Source organism: Aulonocara stuartgranti (assembly GCF_965226115.1).
Source record: "Aulonocara stuartgranti genome assembly, chromosome: 23".
NCBI lineage: Eukaryota > Metazoa > Chordata > Actinopteri > Cichliformes > Cichlidae > Aulonocara > Aulonocara stuartgranti.
This window is the reverse complement of record NC_138958.1, coordinates 51604578-51622424: the sequence shown is the minus strand read 5'-3', so window position 1 is coordinate 51622424 and position 17847 is coordinate 51604578. Positions and strand designations below refer to the sequence as shown.

General features: G+C 41.4%; 1 protein-coding gene across 1 annotated transcript in view; it reads right to left on the bottom strand.

The window, feature by feature from the left end:
- Positions 1-736: 736 nt before the first annotated feature.
- The window catches only part of LOC309700336 (dystrophin-like), a 208343-nt gene continuing 191232 nt past the window's right edge, over positions 737-17847 (bottom strand). The window contains 7 exon segments of the mRNA XM_082523857.1: positions 737-3314; positions 3316-3401; positions 7500-7589; positions 7825-7939; positions 12594-12837; positions 13635-13793; positions 16687-16752. Coding sequence (XP_082379983.1) covers positions 3132-3314; positions 3316-3401; positions 7500-7589; positions 7825-7939; positions 12594-12837; positions 13635-13793; positions 16687-16752 — 943 coding nt within the window. The 3' untranslated portion in view covers positions 737-3131.

Below are 17847 nucleotides of genomic sequence, written 5' to 3'. Positions count from 1 at the left end.
TCATACAGTAGATGCCTGTCACCGATGCTATTACGCTGCAAGATACATTTCATATCTTTTTTAAATTTCCTTTAAAAAAAATTGCTGTTCAAAATGAGTCTCATGTCTGTGGTCAGTGATGTCTGCGGCGTTCTCTGGTTGGTCTTTGCACTACTTTCACTGCCGTTAGCCTTTCCATGCACGCAGCTGAAAATGCTGGGAAGTCCTTGAACAGATCAATGCAACCAAATTTAAAAGTTTACCTTTGGAAATCACACAAACTTAAAATACTCCACTGCAATATTTTCCATTAGGAAGTCCTACCCTCTGCTCCTGCCTTTTCAGTGGTTCATTGTCAGCTTACTTATCCAGATCCACTCTCATCATATGCGGGAATATTTATCGCAGCAAACCCTGAGAAACAGGACTCGGAGATATTTCTTCAGTCTGTGTAGGTTCTCTGTCATCCAGGTCATGGTAGTCTAAGGAGCTGGGAAGGAACACAAATACAAGCTAAACAACATAGTGTGTGCTGTGTGGTGCAGCGAGTCCTCCTCAGACCTCTATAGTGTAGAAACCAAACACCATGTCGACAGGACCAGACTCAGCAGCACATCAACATCCAAAGGATGAAGGTCAGTGTTTCAAGGATGCCAGTGTTCATATTCCGGACAGAGAACGTTCATGCAGAGATTTCCTGCAGGATCCTGTGTTTACGTTTTCTTTTTAATTCAAAAAATCAAGTGTCTGAGTCAAATCAGTATAACTGCGTGCTTTATTGATATACAGTAAAGCATTTTATAATACAATAGTAAGGCATATATTTGGTGGAATCTGATATGTTGTGAAGTACTGATGTTATTTGAAAAATGATGAGACTGAAACAAACGTTAATTCAAAACCTGGCCAGTCAAATCAAACTTAGTGCCAGAAACATCTCTGGGATACTGTTCGATGCCAAAACACGCATGCACGTAATACTGTACCACTTTCACATACTTCTGAGTTGTTAAATATTAAATAATGATGAACTTCCTGTAGTCACACATGCTTTAATTGAAACACAACACACAGCACAAAATCAAATAACCTTTAACCAAAGGAAAAAACGTAATGTTTGCTAGAATAAAATACCTCCTCCACATAGAAAAAGGTTTAGTATATCCCAGGTTTGACAGTAGTGCACAGGGATTAATGCATGGATGCACGGATAAATGCATCTGGGCATTCAGGCTGGAGGCTCCTACAGTGCATTTACTGAACAGTATAGTTCTGAAATGAATTAGCTAGCAATTTATTAATGCGAGGACTGAGAACAGCGGAGAAACTGCCTCTGAACTTTCACACAAACTCAATTTAACCAGTCTCTAAACATTCTTTCATAGTTCAGGAAATCCTCACAATCTAGCAGCCGTGTAACACTGCAGTGCTCAGATTCTAGTCTTACAGTACTGCTGAAGTCGGAAAGCTGTGTTAAAAATGAAATTCTCATGTTGCACGTGTCAGTGCAACAACCAAGATCGGAACTTCAAGGTCCAATGTAGAGCTGAAGCTGAAAACTAGATAATACTAATATTCTGAAGAAGATATAGGAAGTACTTATGGAGAAAGAGAGGGACACCATCAGATCTTTATCGCTGAAGAAATGCCTCTTGCTCACTTGCACCAAACATCTTTCTCTGACTTCTCAGGTGATGCACTTTTCAGGTCCTTACTGCTCTCATGCACATGTTTACTTTGCATCTCCACGAGAGAAAGAGGCAAGGTTGCTCTTGCAGCGCAGTTCAGTCATTAGAAATGACAGATCTGAACGAGGCCTTTGGGCAGTAAATAAGGTGAAAAACTGAGAATAACAACAGGGATGAATGTATGGAAAGAACTCAAACAGAACAAAGTTTGTCACCCAAAACCACACACACACACACACACACACAAATATACAGAAAAAGAAGCACAATCGTGTTTCCCCAAAAGCTTGGCCAATGGCTAAAATGTCAATAAAATGAGAATTCAATTACTTGCAAATCATTTAAAATGTGTGTTTGATTTAATAAATGTTGAAACTAAGAATTTATTTTCTTCTTTAGGCTTTTATCTTTGACATAAGTCAAAGATACTTTTAAAAGTTCGTTCACTGTTATGCACCATAGTGGATGGAAGTCACTAATCCTCGCAGCTTTGTTGATGTGCTAGTTGGATTCCAAACAGATACCTTTGATTTGGAAGAGTTTCACACTCAGTGCCCTCCAAACATACAGAGCGACCTGCTGTGGCAGGGAGCAGCCTGCAGGAGCTGCTTGGCAACGTGATTCTGCAAAACTTTGTCAAATGACAGTCATTCTGCTTGATTAAGTACAAATTTGTTCATTCTTTCTTTCTTTCTTTCTTTCTTTTATTTTTAAATGAAGGAATGATTGCAGCTGACGAGGAAAGAGTCTTCTACTTTCATCTACAGCGTATGGCATAATATTTGAAAAATTGAAAATGAGATAAGGGAGCAGTTTTCTTAAATCTTAGCTTTTCTTTTTTTAGGCTTTGCAGCAGATTAAACCATAAGAAATGTTGTGGCTCTAAAGCAAAGGCTGGCTTCAGAAGCCATGTTTAAGACAAATACACACTTTATAGCAGCTGCTATAATGTAGTAAGTGTTTATTTAACTGCTATCATGCTAAATGATTAAATGACTTGCAAATTGATTTTTCCTTTTATTGACCTCTTCCATTGCTTCTCAACCTTTTGGAAAAAGGATTGCAATATGAAATTTAGGCACCACCACATACACGACCAAACACGCGTCCATACAGTCTTGCAGACACTCTACTTTAAAGATCCAATAGGTCTGCATTACTTTGACAGTGTATGTTTTACAAAGACATGTTTTCTCTTACAAAGCACCCTTATTATTTCAGTCATTCATTTTGATACAAATATGTCGTTCCCCCAGTTACAAAGAGATGGCAAATATATGACCATGCTTCTTCGTATCTCGACCCCAGCCCAGAGCCCCATTGTTGTTTTGTACAATTGCATAGAAGTTAAAAAACAAAAACAAAACCCCAAAACAGCCTCTCTTCATAATAAAACAACTTTAGGACATTTTAAGAAACTACTGAAATCTACATGTACTTTTTTGATGAGACCTTGCTGGAACTTTAATCTTTCACAAAAATAAATGTTATATATATATTCTCTTTGTAAACTGTTTCCAATCCAGTTGTTTTGACTAGAAAAGCATGCGATAGGTAGGAAAGTAGGGAGGGATGGAGGAGAGGGGGGAGTTGGGGCTGAAGATTAAAGGCAGGATCAGAAGTGCAGGGCCTCGTGCTGTTTGGTGCTCCGTTCGTCCGTCATCACACTGACCAGTGACTCCATGGCACGGCCCAGATCGTCAGCCATGTGAAACAAACTGCCAATGCTGGGACCTGAGGGGAGGAAGAACACACTTATGGAAGATTTCACCTAAACCCTGCTTGCACAAGAATTTTAGCATATCTGCACATGAAAAACGTTTTCTTTGTGCTATGATTTTCATTTTTTTGTGAACTTTTCACATATTTATGAAATAATGAGGGCTCAAAATGTTGAAAACATTTAAAGCTCTGTTAAGACCTGCAGCATATCAAAGTTACAGCCAATATCACAATGTAAACACTAAACTCTGTATAATTCAGCAAAGAAGGGATAGAAGCAGAGTCGTGTGACTAAACGGGAGCTGGCAGAAATACGTTTCTGCGTTGTTTCCTGGCATGACCTTGTTCAATCAATTTTTCACCTCAAAATTCTGCACACAAATAATATAATATAATATAATATAATATAATATAATATAATATAATATTATGACAAAGTGAAAAAAGTTTGAAATTCTTGCATGTAAATAACACGTACAAAAATATTCACAGCTTTTCCTATGACACTCAAAAATGCGCTCAGGAAACTAGTTGGGTCCTTGATGATAACTTGCACCAGTGCGGTCTGGACCTTTTCCTGTTGGAAAATGAACCTTTGCCCCAGTTCAAGATGACAACAGTGGCTTCAGGACCACTCTGTGAACGTTTTTGAGTCACTAACCCAGCCAGAGCCCAGACTTTGGTTCAAGTCTGGGCTCTGGCTCCAAACTCTGAAGAGATCTGAAAATGTCTGTGTACTAATGCTCCCCATTCAAACAGTTGGAGCCTGAGCCCATCATACTTAAAAAGCCTGTAATTGCTTGAAGTGGTGCTTCAACACTTACAGTTTTCACCTTGTCATTATGGGCTATTGTGTGTGAATTTTGAGATGAAAAATGAATTTAATCCATTTTGGAACAAGGCTGTAACCTGACAAAATGTGGAACATTTATGTTGCTAGCTCCTGAATTTATGAGGTTACGAGAGGTCGAAAAAAAAAGGATGAATTAAATCGTACAAATTTTTGAACCCGTTTATTAAGTGTACTAAATATACAGCTCAATGCACCAACTTTAATGATCTCATCTGAAAATGGAGAGGCATGTGTCTGAAAAACACATCTGAACATGTGCATGTTTGAAAACAAACTAACTGATAAGCGATACAGCACATTTTTAAAGCTCCCATGACCTCCACAGAGGCACTGAGGCCACCACACTGGAAACTCAATCAGATTCTAAACCCACAAGTTTCAGTTCTTAAACAAATCAATTAACGAACTGAAGCTGCTAAAAGGCTGCAACAAAGCAGTAACAGTCACAGTGTCATCTTGTATATGCAGCCATTACGTAAACACATAGCACCGACTTTACATTGGAGCACTAATTCCACTGCCTATCGTGAAAACAGGCGCCATGGTGCAGGCTGGACTGGGACACGCACTGGGACAGCCACTTGCACTTGGCACGTGTTCCTGTGCTGCCATGATTAGTACATTTTCTACTCTCGCGCAGAACTTAAGAGGGTTTTATGCTCATGTCTCATTCAAAAAAGCACTTTTTTTTTCTATGCTTATGATTAACAGTCACAGCTCACACTCAGTGCTATTAACACATCAGTTGTGGTGCTTGGTACCCAATCATGGAGGGTGGGGATAATGACATCTCACCAATGACCTAATGTCCTGGCTCCACCTTGCTGTAGCATTTGTTTTGTACCTCGTCAATCTCTAGTTGTGATAGTAGTTACTTCTTCCAGATGTTGGAACAAAGCTACTAGTTGTTTCACCAGAAGTGTAAATGTTGGATTTCCAAGACTCCATAGATCCCATATCCTCTTCATGTATCTCTGTCGCTGGAATTACTTGTTAGTAGCATTCAAAAAGCCCCATATTCTCATTCAGTTCAATTACATTTTATGTACAGCGCCAATTCACAACAACAGTCGCCTCAAGGCGCTTTATATTGTAAGGTAGACCCTACAACAATACATATGGACCCAACAATCATATGACCCCCTTAAGCACTCTGGTGACAGAGAGAAGGAAAAACTCCCTCCAGCAGGAACAGGCTCAGGGAGGGGCGGGGCCATCTGCCGCAACCGGTTGGGGTGAGGGAAGAAAGACAGAAGACATTCCTTGTCTACTCGTGCCTTCTTGTTCCAGTAGCCAGTGTGTCCTGGTTCTGTCACACCTGACACGGTATTTTTCGGACCATAAGGCGCACTGTCGATGAACGGGTCTGTTCACATAAATAAGGCTCACCGGATTATCAGGCGCATTAGCGAAACAAAACAGTCAGATAAGTCAAACTTTATTAAACTCATTCTTCTTGCTTTCTCCACTTCTGTACCATTGATTCATTAATGTTAAATTCTCTGGCAGCTGCTCTATTCCCATGTTGTTGCAGTATATTAATGACTAACCTTCTATTGTGGATGGATTATCTCAGTTATTCTCCTGACTGACGTTTGGTCCGTTTACAGCATCCTGCCATGCGATTGCATTTGTCTCTAACCATCGGGAACCCTCACGTTAACTTTTATCGAGTGGAAAAAAGTTAGCGTTCATCCTCCAGCTTCGCTGTGTTTATGCTATGCTAACATAGCTGTGTCGCTACGATCACGTAGCACATCATTATATAGCAGCTAGCCCAACTTCAGTAACCCTACAAACGTCACTGCTGTTTAGTTTTCTGTCTTCATTTATGTTGGAAGTGATAGCAGAGCTGTATGTTTTAATTGTTCAGAAATCTCTCAGTCAGAACATGCTATATCATGTTTAGGTGGAAACTAGCGAGCTAACTTCCTGCTAACTGGTAACTCCGTTAAATTTAATAAACTCTGTTTTCATGGATGCCTGCATGTACAACTTAATTGTTACACCTGGTAAAGCAGCAACGCTGATCATTTTATTAAAGATGAAAGAATTTAGACAGTTTTGTAACTCTCAGTGATGCCGAGTGTTCGTTTGGCTTTGGGACATGAAACAGACGGAGTTTAGGACCCAGATTCCTCCGTGAGGCTCTTGACTACGGTAGCCGTAATGCTCCAACAATCCATCCAGCGGTGCGGCTTCGTAGCTTAGCAAAGTCGTACTAAAACATTTTGACAGATTTCTGAGTGCCGTGCACATAAAATCGGTTCCAGGTCAGTAAGCACAACCAGAATTCATACATAAGGAGCACTGCTGATTTTTGAGAAAATGAAAGAATTTTAAGTGCACCTTATAGTGCAGAAAATACAGACCCTGACTACATACTGGTCAGAAGTTGAACCCCAGAGTCTAAGCAACAGTAACTTCCTGTTGGCGGTGCATCAGCAGCCCTGACAGCTAAGATGTTGGTTAATTCGACATTTTGCTGCAGTTTTCTTTTTCTCTGTTCTACAAGGCGCGTGAGTGCACAGCGAAGGTAGAGAAAGGGCTGGTTGTACTCATTAGTTCATTTTCATTGTCAGTGCTTGTAGGGCCAGTGGCCCAGTATGCCAGATTACCAGTCCAGCACTGCTGTGGTGCGACAGAAAAGGGGGGAAGGAAATGAAAGCAAAAGCAAAAGAGGATAGATATTTACATTTTCCCACAGCATCACTGCACCATGTCATCTCCACTCTGCCATAATATGCCCAAATTTCCGAATAATTTCTTCAGCTGTTAGACTTCTATTAAGAGCTCGGCTCTGTTCCAGATGACATTTAAACCATAATTTTTTAGGGCAAAAAGTGTTGCAAACATGGTACTGATACAGCAGTAACAGAAGCGTGCAACAGTAGAGTGGGGAAGGAAAGAGGAAGGTAAGCCACTAACCTCTCATGGGTGTGTCTTTCTCCCTTCTAGCTCATGTAAAAAGGAGGAAAGAAAGAAAAGACAAGAAAGAAGGTAAAATCATCTTGTGTTGGTAACAGAGAGGAAGAAAGACGCTTGAAGGTGACACCGAAATGATGAATTACAGCTATGATAAAGTTTGATATAAGTATGTAATTGAAAGGAACTCTTCAACAAAGCAGAAGAGTGTTTGAAACCCATAACCTGAGCACTACATCAATCACAGCATAGTTATTCATATAAATGAGATGCTCAGTTTAGTTTCAGTAAAAGGAGGCATCTTGCTGCAGAAGAGGTGAATTATTTCATACCCTGACTTTGAGGGAAAGAGTTGTTGAGCTGTTCCATCACTTCCTCCAGCCCAGCTGCATCTTGGGATGGGCTGGACAGCTCATCATCACCTGAAACAGAAAAGAAACAAAGCGTTTAAGGATAGTTGGACGAGTACTGACCCGAACACACGTACGCACACACACAGCATGAAACACACATGCAAGTCTTTAGCGTGTGTGTTGTCTCATGTAAACCGATGTCCAAGGTACATCTACAGGTACTAGAAATCTATTTATATCGTCTATGCGTCACAAAGGGTGGATGCAAATTAAAGAATATAAATGGATGTGTGGGTGTTTTTACCCATTGTATCAGTAGTTTGGCTGGCAGCCACACGCAGCAGAGGGAGAGAGGAGTCGGAACGCTGAGAGGAGGTGGATGGCGAGGACAGAGCTGTGCCGTTTACCTTGGAATCCGTCTGAGGCACACATGACATAAGGACAGCATCTTTTATTTGCTGTTTGTACACTGTTGTGCAGAGCTTAGAGTCAGTCATAAATACAGATACATTTACAGTATAAAATAACGTGCAAGTTGAGGTAACGTAGGTTTTTTTCTATAAAGAGATAAAGATAAAAAAAACCCAATATGTCGAGTACAACACAAACAAAACAAGAAACTGGCAGTAATACGACAGAGCAGAGACGCGTGCACCCTGCTTATTCTCAGCTCTTTGCTCACTGATGAAAATCAGAGACCATCAGTATCTTGTGCTACTTGGAATTGACGCCCAGCTTAAGAGCATTTTATCATCAGTAGATATTGAAGAATAGTCTAAACTCACTTGATCAAATCCAGTAAAGTTTAACTGTCTTTTACCTTGTTAGGTAGTATTCCTAAACATCTTAGGGAATACTACCTAACAAGGACTAACAATAGGCTAGCATACATGTGTGGGCCTTAGTTTTTCCAAATACAAACAATAAGAAATATTCAGAAACACCTTCACCTGCTGAGGGTTTCCATCAAGAAAATGGTGATTAGATCCAAGCAAGTAAAGAAGAAATAAAAACAGAGTGGAAGAAGAGTGGACCAAGGAGAAGAGTGAGCTTCAGAAGCAGAGAAAAGAAGAAACCACACCAGAGTTTACTGAACTTCAAAGGAAAGCTGGAGACTAAGTCAGCTGACCAGAAGGGAACAGATGGGTTAACATCTATTGCGTTCAACTTCGTGTCTTTGCAATTCAGCGCAACAACGTGATTGGATGTCTCAGTGGGTGTGGCCAGATGCCTCTCAGAAGATGTGACGCCCAGAAACAGAGGGAGGGTAGAAAGACCAGATATAAAAGTTAGGTGAAGAAGAAAAAAGTTTTTTCCCTTCATCTACTGCGAGATGAAAAGATCAGGCATAAGATGTTCAGTTAAAATATTCCAGCAGAGATGCCAGAAGGATTATCTGCTCCCCAAACTGTGAACCTGCAGATTGGGTTTGTGTTTTTTGGCTTTTTCGCTGCTCATTTTTGCCGTGTTAGAGTATGGAATCAAGAAGATTTGCATTTCCACTTGGAAATATAGAGATATGCCAAATATCCTTGGGCAAGATACTGTGTGAATGTGAGACAGAAAGCGCTTTCAGAATTGAATTAAAAAACAGGAGCTCACTGTATGGAAAAAATTAGCAGACATCCAAAAGTTAGAGATTGTCCTTTTGTCTCAACATCTCACTCATCCTACTTAAGACTTTTTATGTTTAATAAGGATATTATGCAGTATAGAGATACAAGCTCATGAAGAATTAGGACATTAGATGTCTCTGAACATAGTCCAATTTATATGGATTTGAAAATTCAAAACAACAATAAATTTTCATCCATCCATTCGCTTCCGCTTCTCCTTTTCAGGGTCGCGGGGGGTGCTGGAGCCTATCCCAGCGGTCATAGGGCGAGAGGCGGGGTACACCCTGGACTGGTCGCCAGTCTGTCGCAGGGCCAACACACAGGGACAGACAACCATTCATGCTCACATTCATTCCTCCATGGACAATTTGGATTACTCAATTAACCTATCCCCACAAGCTGCATGTCTTTGGACGGTGGGAGGAAGCTGGAGTACCCAGAGGGAGCCCACGCAAACACGGGGAGAACATGCAAACTCCACACAGAAAGACCCCGGCCTGATGGTGGAACTGAACTCAGGACCTTCTTGCTGTGAGGCAACAGTGCTAACCACCGTGCCACCGTGCTGGAAACTTTAAATTTACTGAAAGGATCGATCCTTTTAATGGTCTTCTTGGACTTGGCAACCCTATCCCTAACCCCTAACCCTATTTCTTTGTGCTAAAAGGAGAGCGCCACAGAATATCCAGTGGTTTCACTGGTTCTATTGATTTATCTGATCATGCTCCTCTTTCAAGCATTGTTCAAACTGGTGAGAACCCAAACAAAAAAAAAACGCATATAAAAGGAAGGCAGAACAATCAAGATTAATAGAGCTTAAAACGCAGCGCAAGGAGGGAAAGAACCAAACCCTGATTACAAAACATAAATACACTATACTCACAGGAAATGGTAAAACGATGGTATTCACAAAACAAAAAGTTTATGAATCAGGCCATAAATCAGTCAAACTATTAGCAAGAAAACCTCAATAAACAGCAAGTAGACAATACGATATACAAGATAAGAGATCCAAAGTCAAAAACTGTACAGTATCCCCTCAGGTAAAGAGTTTGGGTCTCAGAATGATTGATTTTAATTTATTTTATTCATTTGCCCCCAGAAAGCCATCAGCTGGATGAATGTCTAAAATGCAGGAGTCCATGTTTGCTAAACAACATTTAGACAAGCCTGTGAAATACTGCGAGAACACAGTCTGGTCAGACTGAAACTGAACCGTTTGGATGACAGACACCATTCCAAAAAACACAAACACAAAGATTAATAGTTTTCAGAAACTGGAACAGTATAGAGATAATGGTCTGTAAATGTCTGCGATTCTCTTGCTAACATGTCCTGCTACTGATGTCCCTTCGCCTGGCGTGCTTGAATAATTGCCAGAGGTCGAAAGACATCCATACCACAGCGTTCTGACACACGCAGATGTCGCACACTCTCACCGGCTTGTTCAGATCAAACTTGATGAGCACTTGTGGCACAGTAGACGCCCACAGTGGCGGCAGCGATGTTTTTATGGGCTCTCTTTGCAAAGCATAACTAGAAGGCAACGGCTTGGATGCAACCTGGTGGCTGAAATATGATACCCTGATTACTCCCAGGTGAGCCCCGCCCCTCACAACAGCACAGGCTTGCGTTTGCCTTCACATAGGCCAGGAGTAGAACTGTGTTCCCTCTGCTGTCAGCTTTGTCCAGAGGATATTCAGGCATACGCTGGAGTAGAGCAGGGCGATATGGCCAAAAATATTTATCACGATATATATTTGAAAATTTGCGATAACGATATAACCGACGATATAATTGATGCGAGACAAAATACAACTCCACAACATTACTAGCGCAAAAAGACAACCTTCCATTTATTTTCACTTAAACAAGAAGCTGGTTTTTATGTACATTAAAGCTTTATAAAAATGCAACAGTGCAAATGCAAATTCCTTGCTGAAAGTTTAACCAAAAGGCATTTCCAGTAGAAATGGGCTGACATATCCTGAGCATAACCATGTATAATATCCACTGAAGTTAAAAAGAGGTGCTTTGCAACATTAAACTGCAGTGTGCAGTACGCATTTTTCGGACCATAAGGTGCACGGGATTATAAGGCACATTAAGCGAAACAAAGCAGTCAGATAAATCAAACTTTATTAAACTCATTCTTCTTGCTTCCTCCACTTCTGTACCATTGATTCATTAATGTTGAATTCTCTGGCAGCGGCTCTATTCCCATGTTGTTGCAGTATATTAATGACTAACCTCTTATTGTGGATGGATTATCTCAGTTGTTCTCCTGACTGAAGTTTGGTCCGTTTACAGCATCCTGTCATGCGATTGCATTTGTCTCTAACCATGAGGAACCTTAACGTTAACTTTTATAAGTGGAAAAGTGTTAGTGTTCATCCTCCAGCTTCACTGTTTATGTTATGCTAACATAGCTGTGTCGCTAGCGATCACGTAGCACATCATTATATACCAGCTAGCCCAACTTCAGTAACCCTACAAACGTCACTGCTGTTTAGTTTCCTGTCTTCATTTATGTTGGAAGTGATAGCAGAGCTGTACGTTTGATTTTTTTCAGAAATCTCTCAGTCAGAACATGCTATATCATGCTTAGGTAACTAGCGAAACTAGCGAGCTAACTTCCGCTAGCTTCCTGCTAGCTTCTAACTCCGTTAAATGTAATACATTTTGTTTTCATGGATGCCTGGAAGTTAAACTTCATAGTTACACCTGGTAAAGCAGCAATGCTGATCGTTTTATTAAAGATGAAAGAATTTAGACAGTTTTTAACTCTAAGTGATGCTGCAGTGTTGTTTGACCTGAACGATACGGCGTTTAGGACCCAGATTACTCCCAGATTTAAGAGCATCTTAGTCCGACAAATATGACAATAACGACGGCCGCTTGCATGTTCTGCAAAAAAATGTGCTTTGTCGTGTATCTGACGGACAAACACCAAACCAGTTCCACATCACTGAAGTTGCACCATTTTTACAAACCAGTTCTGGTTCATCTGTTTCACTCAACAATCGGCCATGTGCGTATGAAAACAAAGGCACTGCCCATTCTATCGCGATATTTCATTTTCCTATCGTTGCCTAACATTATACCGGTATTACCGTGAACGGTATAATATGGCCCAGCCCTACGCTGGAGGAACAACTCAAAAATGGCAGCAGCATTTTCTTTGCCTTTATGGCACATAATGCGGTGGTGACTGACTGCCGAGTTCGACAGTCTCAGCATCAATGTTGGACTCTGTGAGAAGGACTCTGACATTGTGAAGGCAACCCTGCATCACAGCCAGATGCAGAGCATTATTTCCATACTCGTCCTACACACCCGACCATTTCCTTGACTTCCTTTTTATCCACTGGAACGTAAACTTGGGCCGACCCAGAACCCAACACCACTGGGTAGAGAATGGTAACACAGAAATGTGGAACTTGGAGTGTGTGCATACCTGCTCCAGGAGCTGTCTCAGTCTGTGAAGCTGGGACTCCAGCTGTTTGTTGTGGTCCTCCAGTATCTGCATCCGGGCCTCTAGACGGCCTTTATGTTGCCGTAGCAACTTAGCCTCAGCGATAAGCTCAGCATCACGTGTGCACTGTGGTGACACTGGTAGCATCTCCGGGGGCGATGGCAGTGGGGAAAGACCCTTTCTGTCGTGTGTCTTCTTCAGACGGTCGTACTCTGCTTGCAGTTTCCTGCACAGATGAACAGAAATGAGGTCACTTCCTACTACAAGCTCTGGTAGTGGGCCAGGAACAGATGGATTCGAATGAGGGCAGTGAACCTTTCAACCAGATTATTTAACACAATCCTGAAGAGTAAGACGAAGCCTGAGCAATGGAAAAGGAAGCAATTTCAAGAACAAGGGTGATGTGCAGAGCTATAGTAGGTACAGAGGATGAGTTGATGAGCCATACCATGAAGCTATGGGAACGATTTGTTAAAGCTAGCGAGGTGAAGGCAGAAGCAAAAGAACAAGACTTCTTATTTTTATTTTAATAAAAATAAGATGTATCACAATCTTATTATAAATGAAGCCACACTTGTGTCTGCTGTGGAAAAGGAATAAATGAGTATGATGTGGGCATCGCATTTTACAGACTGTCCTTTCAACCGACAGAAGACTTGAATCATTTCTTAGTGTTCATGAATGATTTAAAGTTGTACCATCATTGTATAATTGGTCATATTTACATTACGTATGACTTATGGCGCGTTAGTTCAGTTTAAATAAAGTTAAAGAGACAGGATGATGATTCAGGCAGCAAAGGTTAAGTTTTGGAGCAAAGCAAAAAGAAAAAACCCAAGAAACAGTTCTTAATGCTCGTCAGGGACAGTTACTTGTTGTTTTGTCCCCTGACTAGATCTGGATTTTCTAGTCAACCCTTGTGGTCAAATCTAAAGTCCGTTAAATGTGTCATGTGACCGCTTTCAGATTCAAAGCTGAGTTGTGTAGACTGGAGTGTGAGGCACAGTAACAGGATCCACTGACCTGTTCTCCTGCTCCAGGTCATTAAGGACCCTCTCCAGCTCTCCCTTCTCCTCTGTCTCCATGGAGATGAGGATCTGGGCGGGGCTGCGGGGCTGGCTGAGAGGAGAGCCTTGGTTCAGAGACTGGCAGTAGTGCTGGATCAACATGTGCTCGTCATCGCTGCAGACACACACACGTCAAACATACCCACCAATGATGCACACACATAGCAACAGAGATGCCAGTGCACGTACACACAGACACACACACGCACGGAAAATGAAGGAAAAAGAAAAGCAATTGAATGAAAGAGCAGCAGCTAAACACAACAGCACCACAAAAGAAAGAAACATGAAGCGCATGGAGACAGAGAGAGGGCCAGAGCGATCTCCTGTCAGGAACACTGGACTGGTCACACGCTGCCAGCTCTGAGCAATGAGTTCTGTGGCCTGAAGATTCAGGAGCATTTAAATAGGTCAGGTTTTTAGCTATGGCGCTCACTGCACTGCTACCATGAATATTATGGGATATGTGCTTCACCTTCAACATGACTGCTGATTTGAAAGTGAAATCCACTTCGGGTAAAGTGGACTCTCAGCTGTCTTTAAACTTTTTATTCATGGACCACACCTCATCAACCAAACTCCATATTGCACTTTATGTGGATGTGAAGCCCGAAGCCGTTTTTGAACTTAGCCTTAGTTCAATTTCCATGTGTGCTGGACTACTTTTAAATGTTGGTGTTTGTCAAGGAACTAACAGGGCTGCAACTTTTTTTTTGAAAGTGGTTAAAGCCCACTTTCAAAGGTAAGAACACTACTAGAACAAGACTATTGTTCCATTATTGTTACAACAGGTAAAGACGCACAAAAGGAACAATAAGTTATCCTATACTGAGTAGTCCTTAGCTTTAAATCTGGTACCAGGTAAAACCACCTAACTTCTCTTCTTCTGCCTGTCCTGTCTTCCATACATCTTCATCTCCAAGTGAAATCATCTCACATCCTTTTCTTTATTCTCCCTGGAAATCTGGACTTCTAGCTAGCAACACACTCTGTGCCAAACTCTTTATTTCCTGATGTCTGTTAAACTAATAGAAATGATCTAAAGGTTTAACAGACTTTACTGCCTTTATGCTCGAGTGCAGCATTCGTTCCGCCCCTCTTTAACCCCCCGAGTATAAACACTAACTGATGCCACTGAACCAAAAGTAAAAATGCAAATGTGGGGAGTAAAAGCCAAAAGCTGTCAGAAAAATAAATACTCAAGAAAAGTACAGAAATCTGAAAATTCTATTCAAATACAGTAACAAAATATTTGTACTTTGTAACTTCCCACCTCTGCTTAGTTACCTTTAAAAGTGGCTGGTTTCCCCCCCACACACACACACCAGCTTTAATGCTACAGGTGATCTGTGATCTGATTCTAAGCTTTATGCTAAACAGGTGTGAGGGTGTTTAATACTGTGCCTCTGTGTCAATATAGTTATAGCAGTATCAGTTATTCAGAAATAATAACCACAATCAACACAACATCATTTATCTGTTGTTTCTCACCCTTTTGCTACCTCCAAACTTAAACATAGCCTCATGAGCCCCTGTGGTTGTGTCATTGAATAGCACAGCAAAAAGTGCTTGTGTGAATGTACAAGTTGTGTAAAGCACTTTGAGTTCTCAGATCAAGTAGAAAAGTGCTTTATAAGTCTTCATTATGACCCTGCCTCTTTGATTTCACTGTACGTGTGTTTGTATTTGGAAGAAAGAGGAACCTGTAGCCCAGCGGTCCCCGACCCCCGGGCCACGGTCTGCTAGTCGTTTGGTACCAGGCTGTGAGAGTCGAGGCTCGGGTGTGAAATTTATCGTTTTCAGGGTTTTAATCGTTAACTCGGTTCCCCCGGGTCTTTTCCCGTGTTGTAGTTTGTGCATCTTATTTTGAAAGACATTTTTACATGTTACCATAGCGACCACAGAGCATTAAGGGGCAGAGAGGAGGATGTTACTCTCAGTGTTGTTGGTGCATTTCTAGAGGACGCTGCTAATAAAGTTACACAGTTACACAGTGAATTCACGTTTATTATTATATTTACAAAATACCAGTTTCTGTCTCGGTCGTATAGTTTTATTTTGGTGCGATCGTGCGCCACGCCTTAAAGGCCGTGAAAATATCTTCTGACATTAAACTGTCCGTGACACAAAGGCACGCTGCTGTAGCTGATGCCATCCTGGTGCCATTGACCTCTTTCAGGACTTGTTTGGCTGAATATTATAACACTATGTGCTGGATCTATATTTCCTGAGGTGGCTACTGTCACCACATATTGGGGCAACTGACCATTTAAGATTTTGCGTTTAGCTTTCTCATTAAAATGTAGCCACTTTTGAATATTCAGTCCTGCCAATCAGAGCAGAGAAAGTAACCACTACAAGTTTTGTCGTTGCTGTGAGGACTTTGAAAACATACAAACTTTTACTGATGTATTAATGCATAAACATGCTCCTGTCATACTTGGACATTTAAGAGTGTGGGTATGTTTATGTCTTGTGTAGAGGTTGTGGAGGTAGGGCACAGTTTACTGCTAGAACAGTAAGTTAATAAAACGTAAACAGAAATGGAAAAGAGTAATGATTAAGCACGCCAAGGCCTTCATTTTGACTGCAAGGCAGCCAACGTGGACGGACCGTCTGCTCCTCTCTCTGTGCCTTGCTGTTTATTTTGTTTAAATAAGTAAATTTGTTTAGACTCAAGTCTAGAAAGTTGTTGGGATGATGCTGTTTTTGGTAAGAAATCTGACGGGACTGTGAAGGAGAAAGAATCATGATAACAGACAAAAACATTATATCCCTCAGGACAACATGATCATCGAACCCACCAACTGCACTACAGCTACGTTTGTGTGGCTGTGATGATGCACACGAGAATAACACCTGGATCCAGGAAACTCAGCACAGTCACTGACATATACAAAAACCAGCCAATGGAAACAAAGAAGACAGAGCCAGTTCACAGACATCAAGGCAGTAAGTGAGTGAGAAGGGTTTGGCAGAACAAGACACAGACAAAAAGCGGTTCTCACATGCTCTCATTGGGTGAGATACTGTCAGTGAGATAAGAGCCATTACGATTCTCCATTTCTGCTAACCTGCAGAGGGGGAAGAAACAGAACAGTCAGTCCCCAAACCAAATGGTTGAACAATTAGCAGATGAGAAGGACACACAATGCTAAACCTTTCATGTCACTGAGAGTTTTCAGAGTACTCAAGAACATTTAGTTCGACAGGGAAAAACTCATTTTACTGGGAAACTGGTTTAAAATATAAAATATCATTGTTTTTCCCCAGTGTTTGCCATATGTTGTCATTATTTTGTCCTTTGCAGATGAATGTTAGACGCTACAGGGAATTAATGGCAGAGCCCAGCAGATTTCAGCATATCACATGGGAAAAGCTTCAGCCATGCCAAGCTAAGCATTTACTGCAAGGACCTTCTGTTTCCAACGTACAGACCACTTCATACAAAAGTATTAACAGAAATGTTCAGAATGAACAACAACATATTCCTAAGGATAGTGCTGCCTTAAAGACTTTCACCCAAGCTCATTGCAGAGAAATAAAAGCCAAACGTCCCAAAGAAAGACCCTCCTCTGGCATAGTAACCATGTTACGTGTGACATGTGATGAACGTTTTGATCAACTGGGACTGGACACGAGTAGAAGTCATTTCTTGAAACTTTCATTAATAGATTAAATAGACACATTTGTAACATTGACACTGACAGTCCATTCTTCCCCCTCCTCTCCTCTCCGGACGGACTGTGACAGACTGACGACTAAGGCTGGTGTTGTTACAATTAACAGATAACCTCATGGCTTGGGAACCATCAGCTCACTAAAGGCTTAACCATGTTATTTCTGCACCCTACCACCAGCTTTAATCAGCTGCTGGATGTTTTCTGTGCCGATCTGGGCCTAACAGGCTGAAAGCGCTGGGCTTGTTTGTGTTAGCCTAAAGCAACAGTGAGACGTGTCAGAACCCTGGCAGAGATCAAATACTTAGCCTTGGCTTAACGTTTGGCTCACACCAGAGGAAAGCCAACAGCTCCCGACTGACTAAAATGCAACTGACCAGCTGCCTGATTGAGTCATTGTTTAATTTAACTTCTTCTAGTCCCTCAGCAGTGGGTTAGTGGGAGCAGTTAGCTGCAAACTAAATTAACATGTAAGCAATAAGTTCTAAC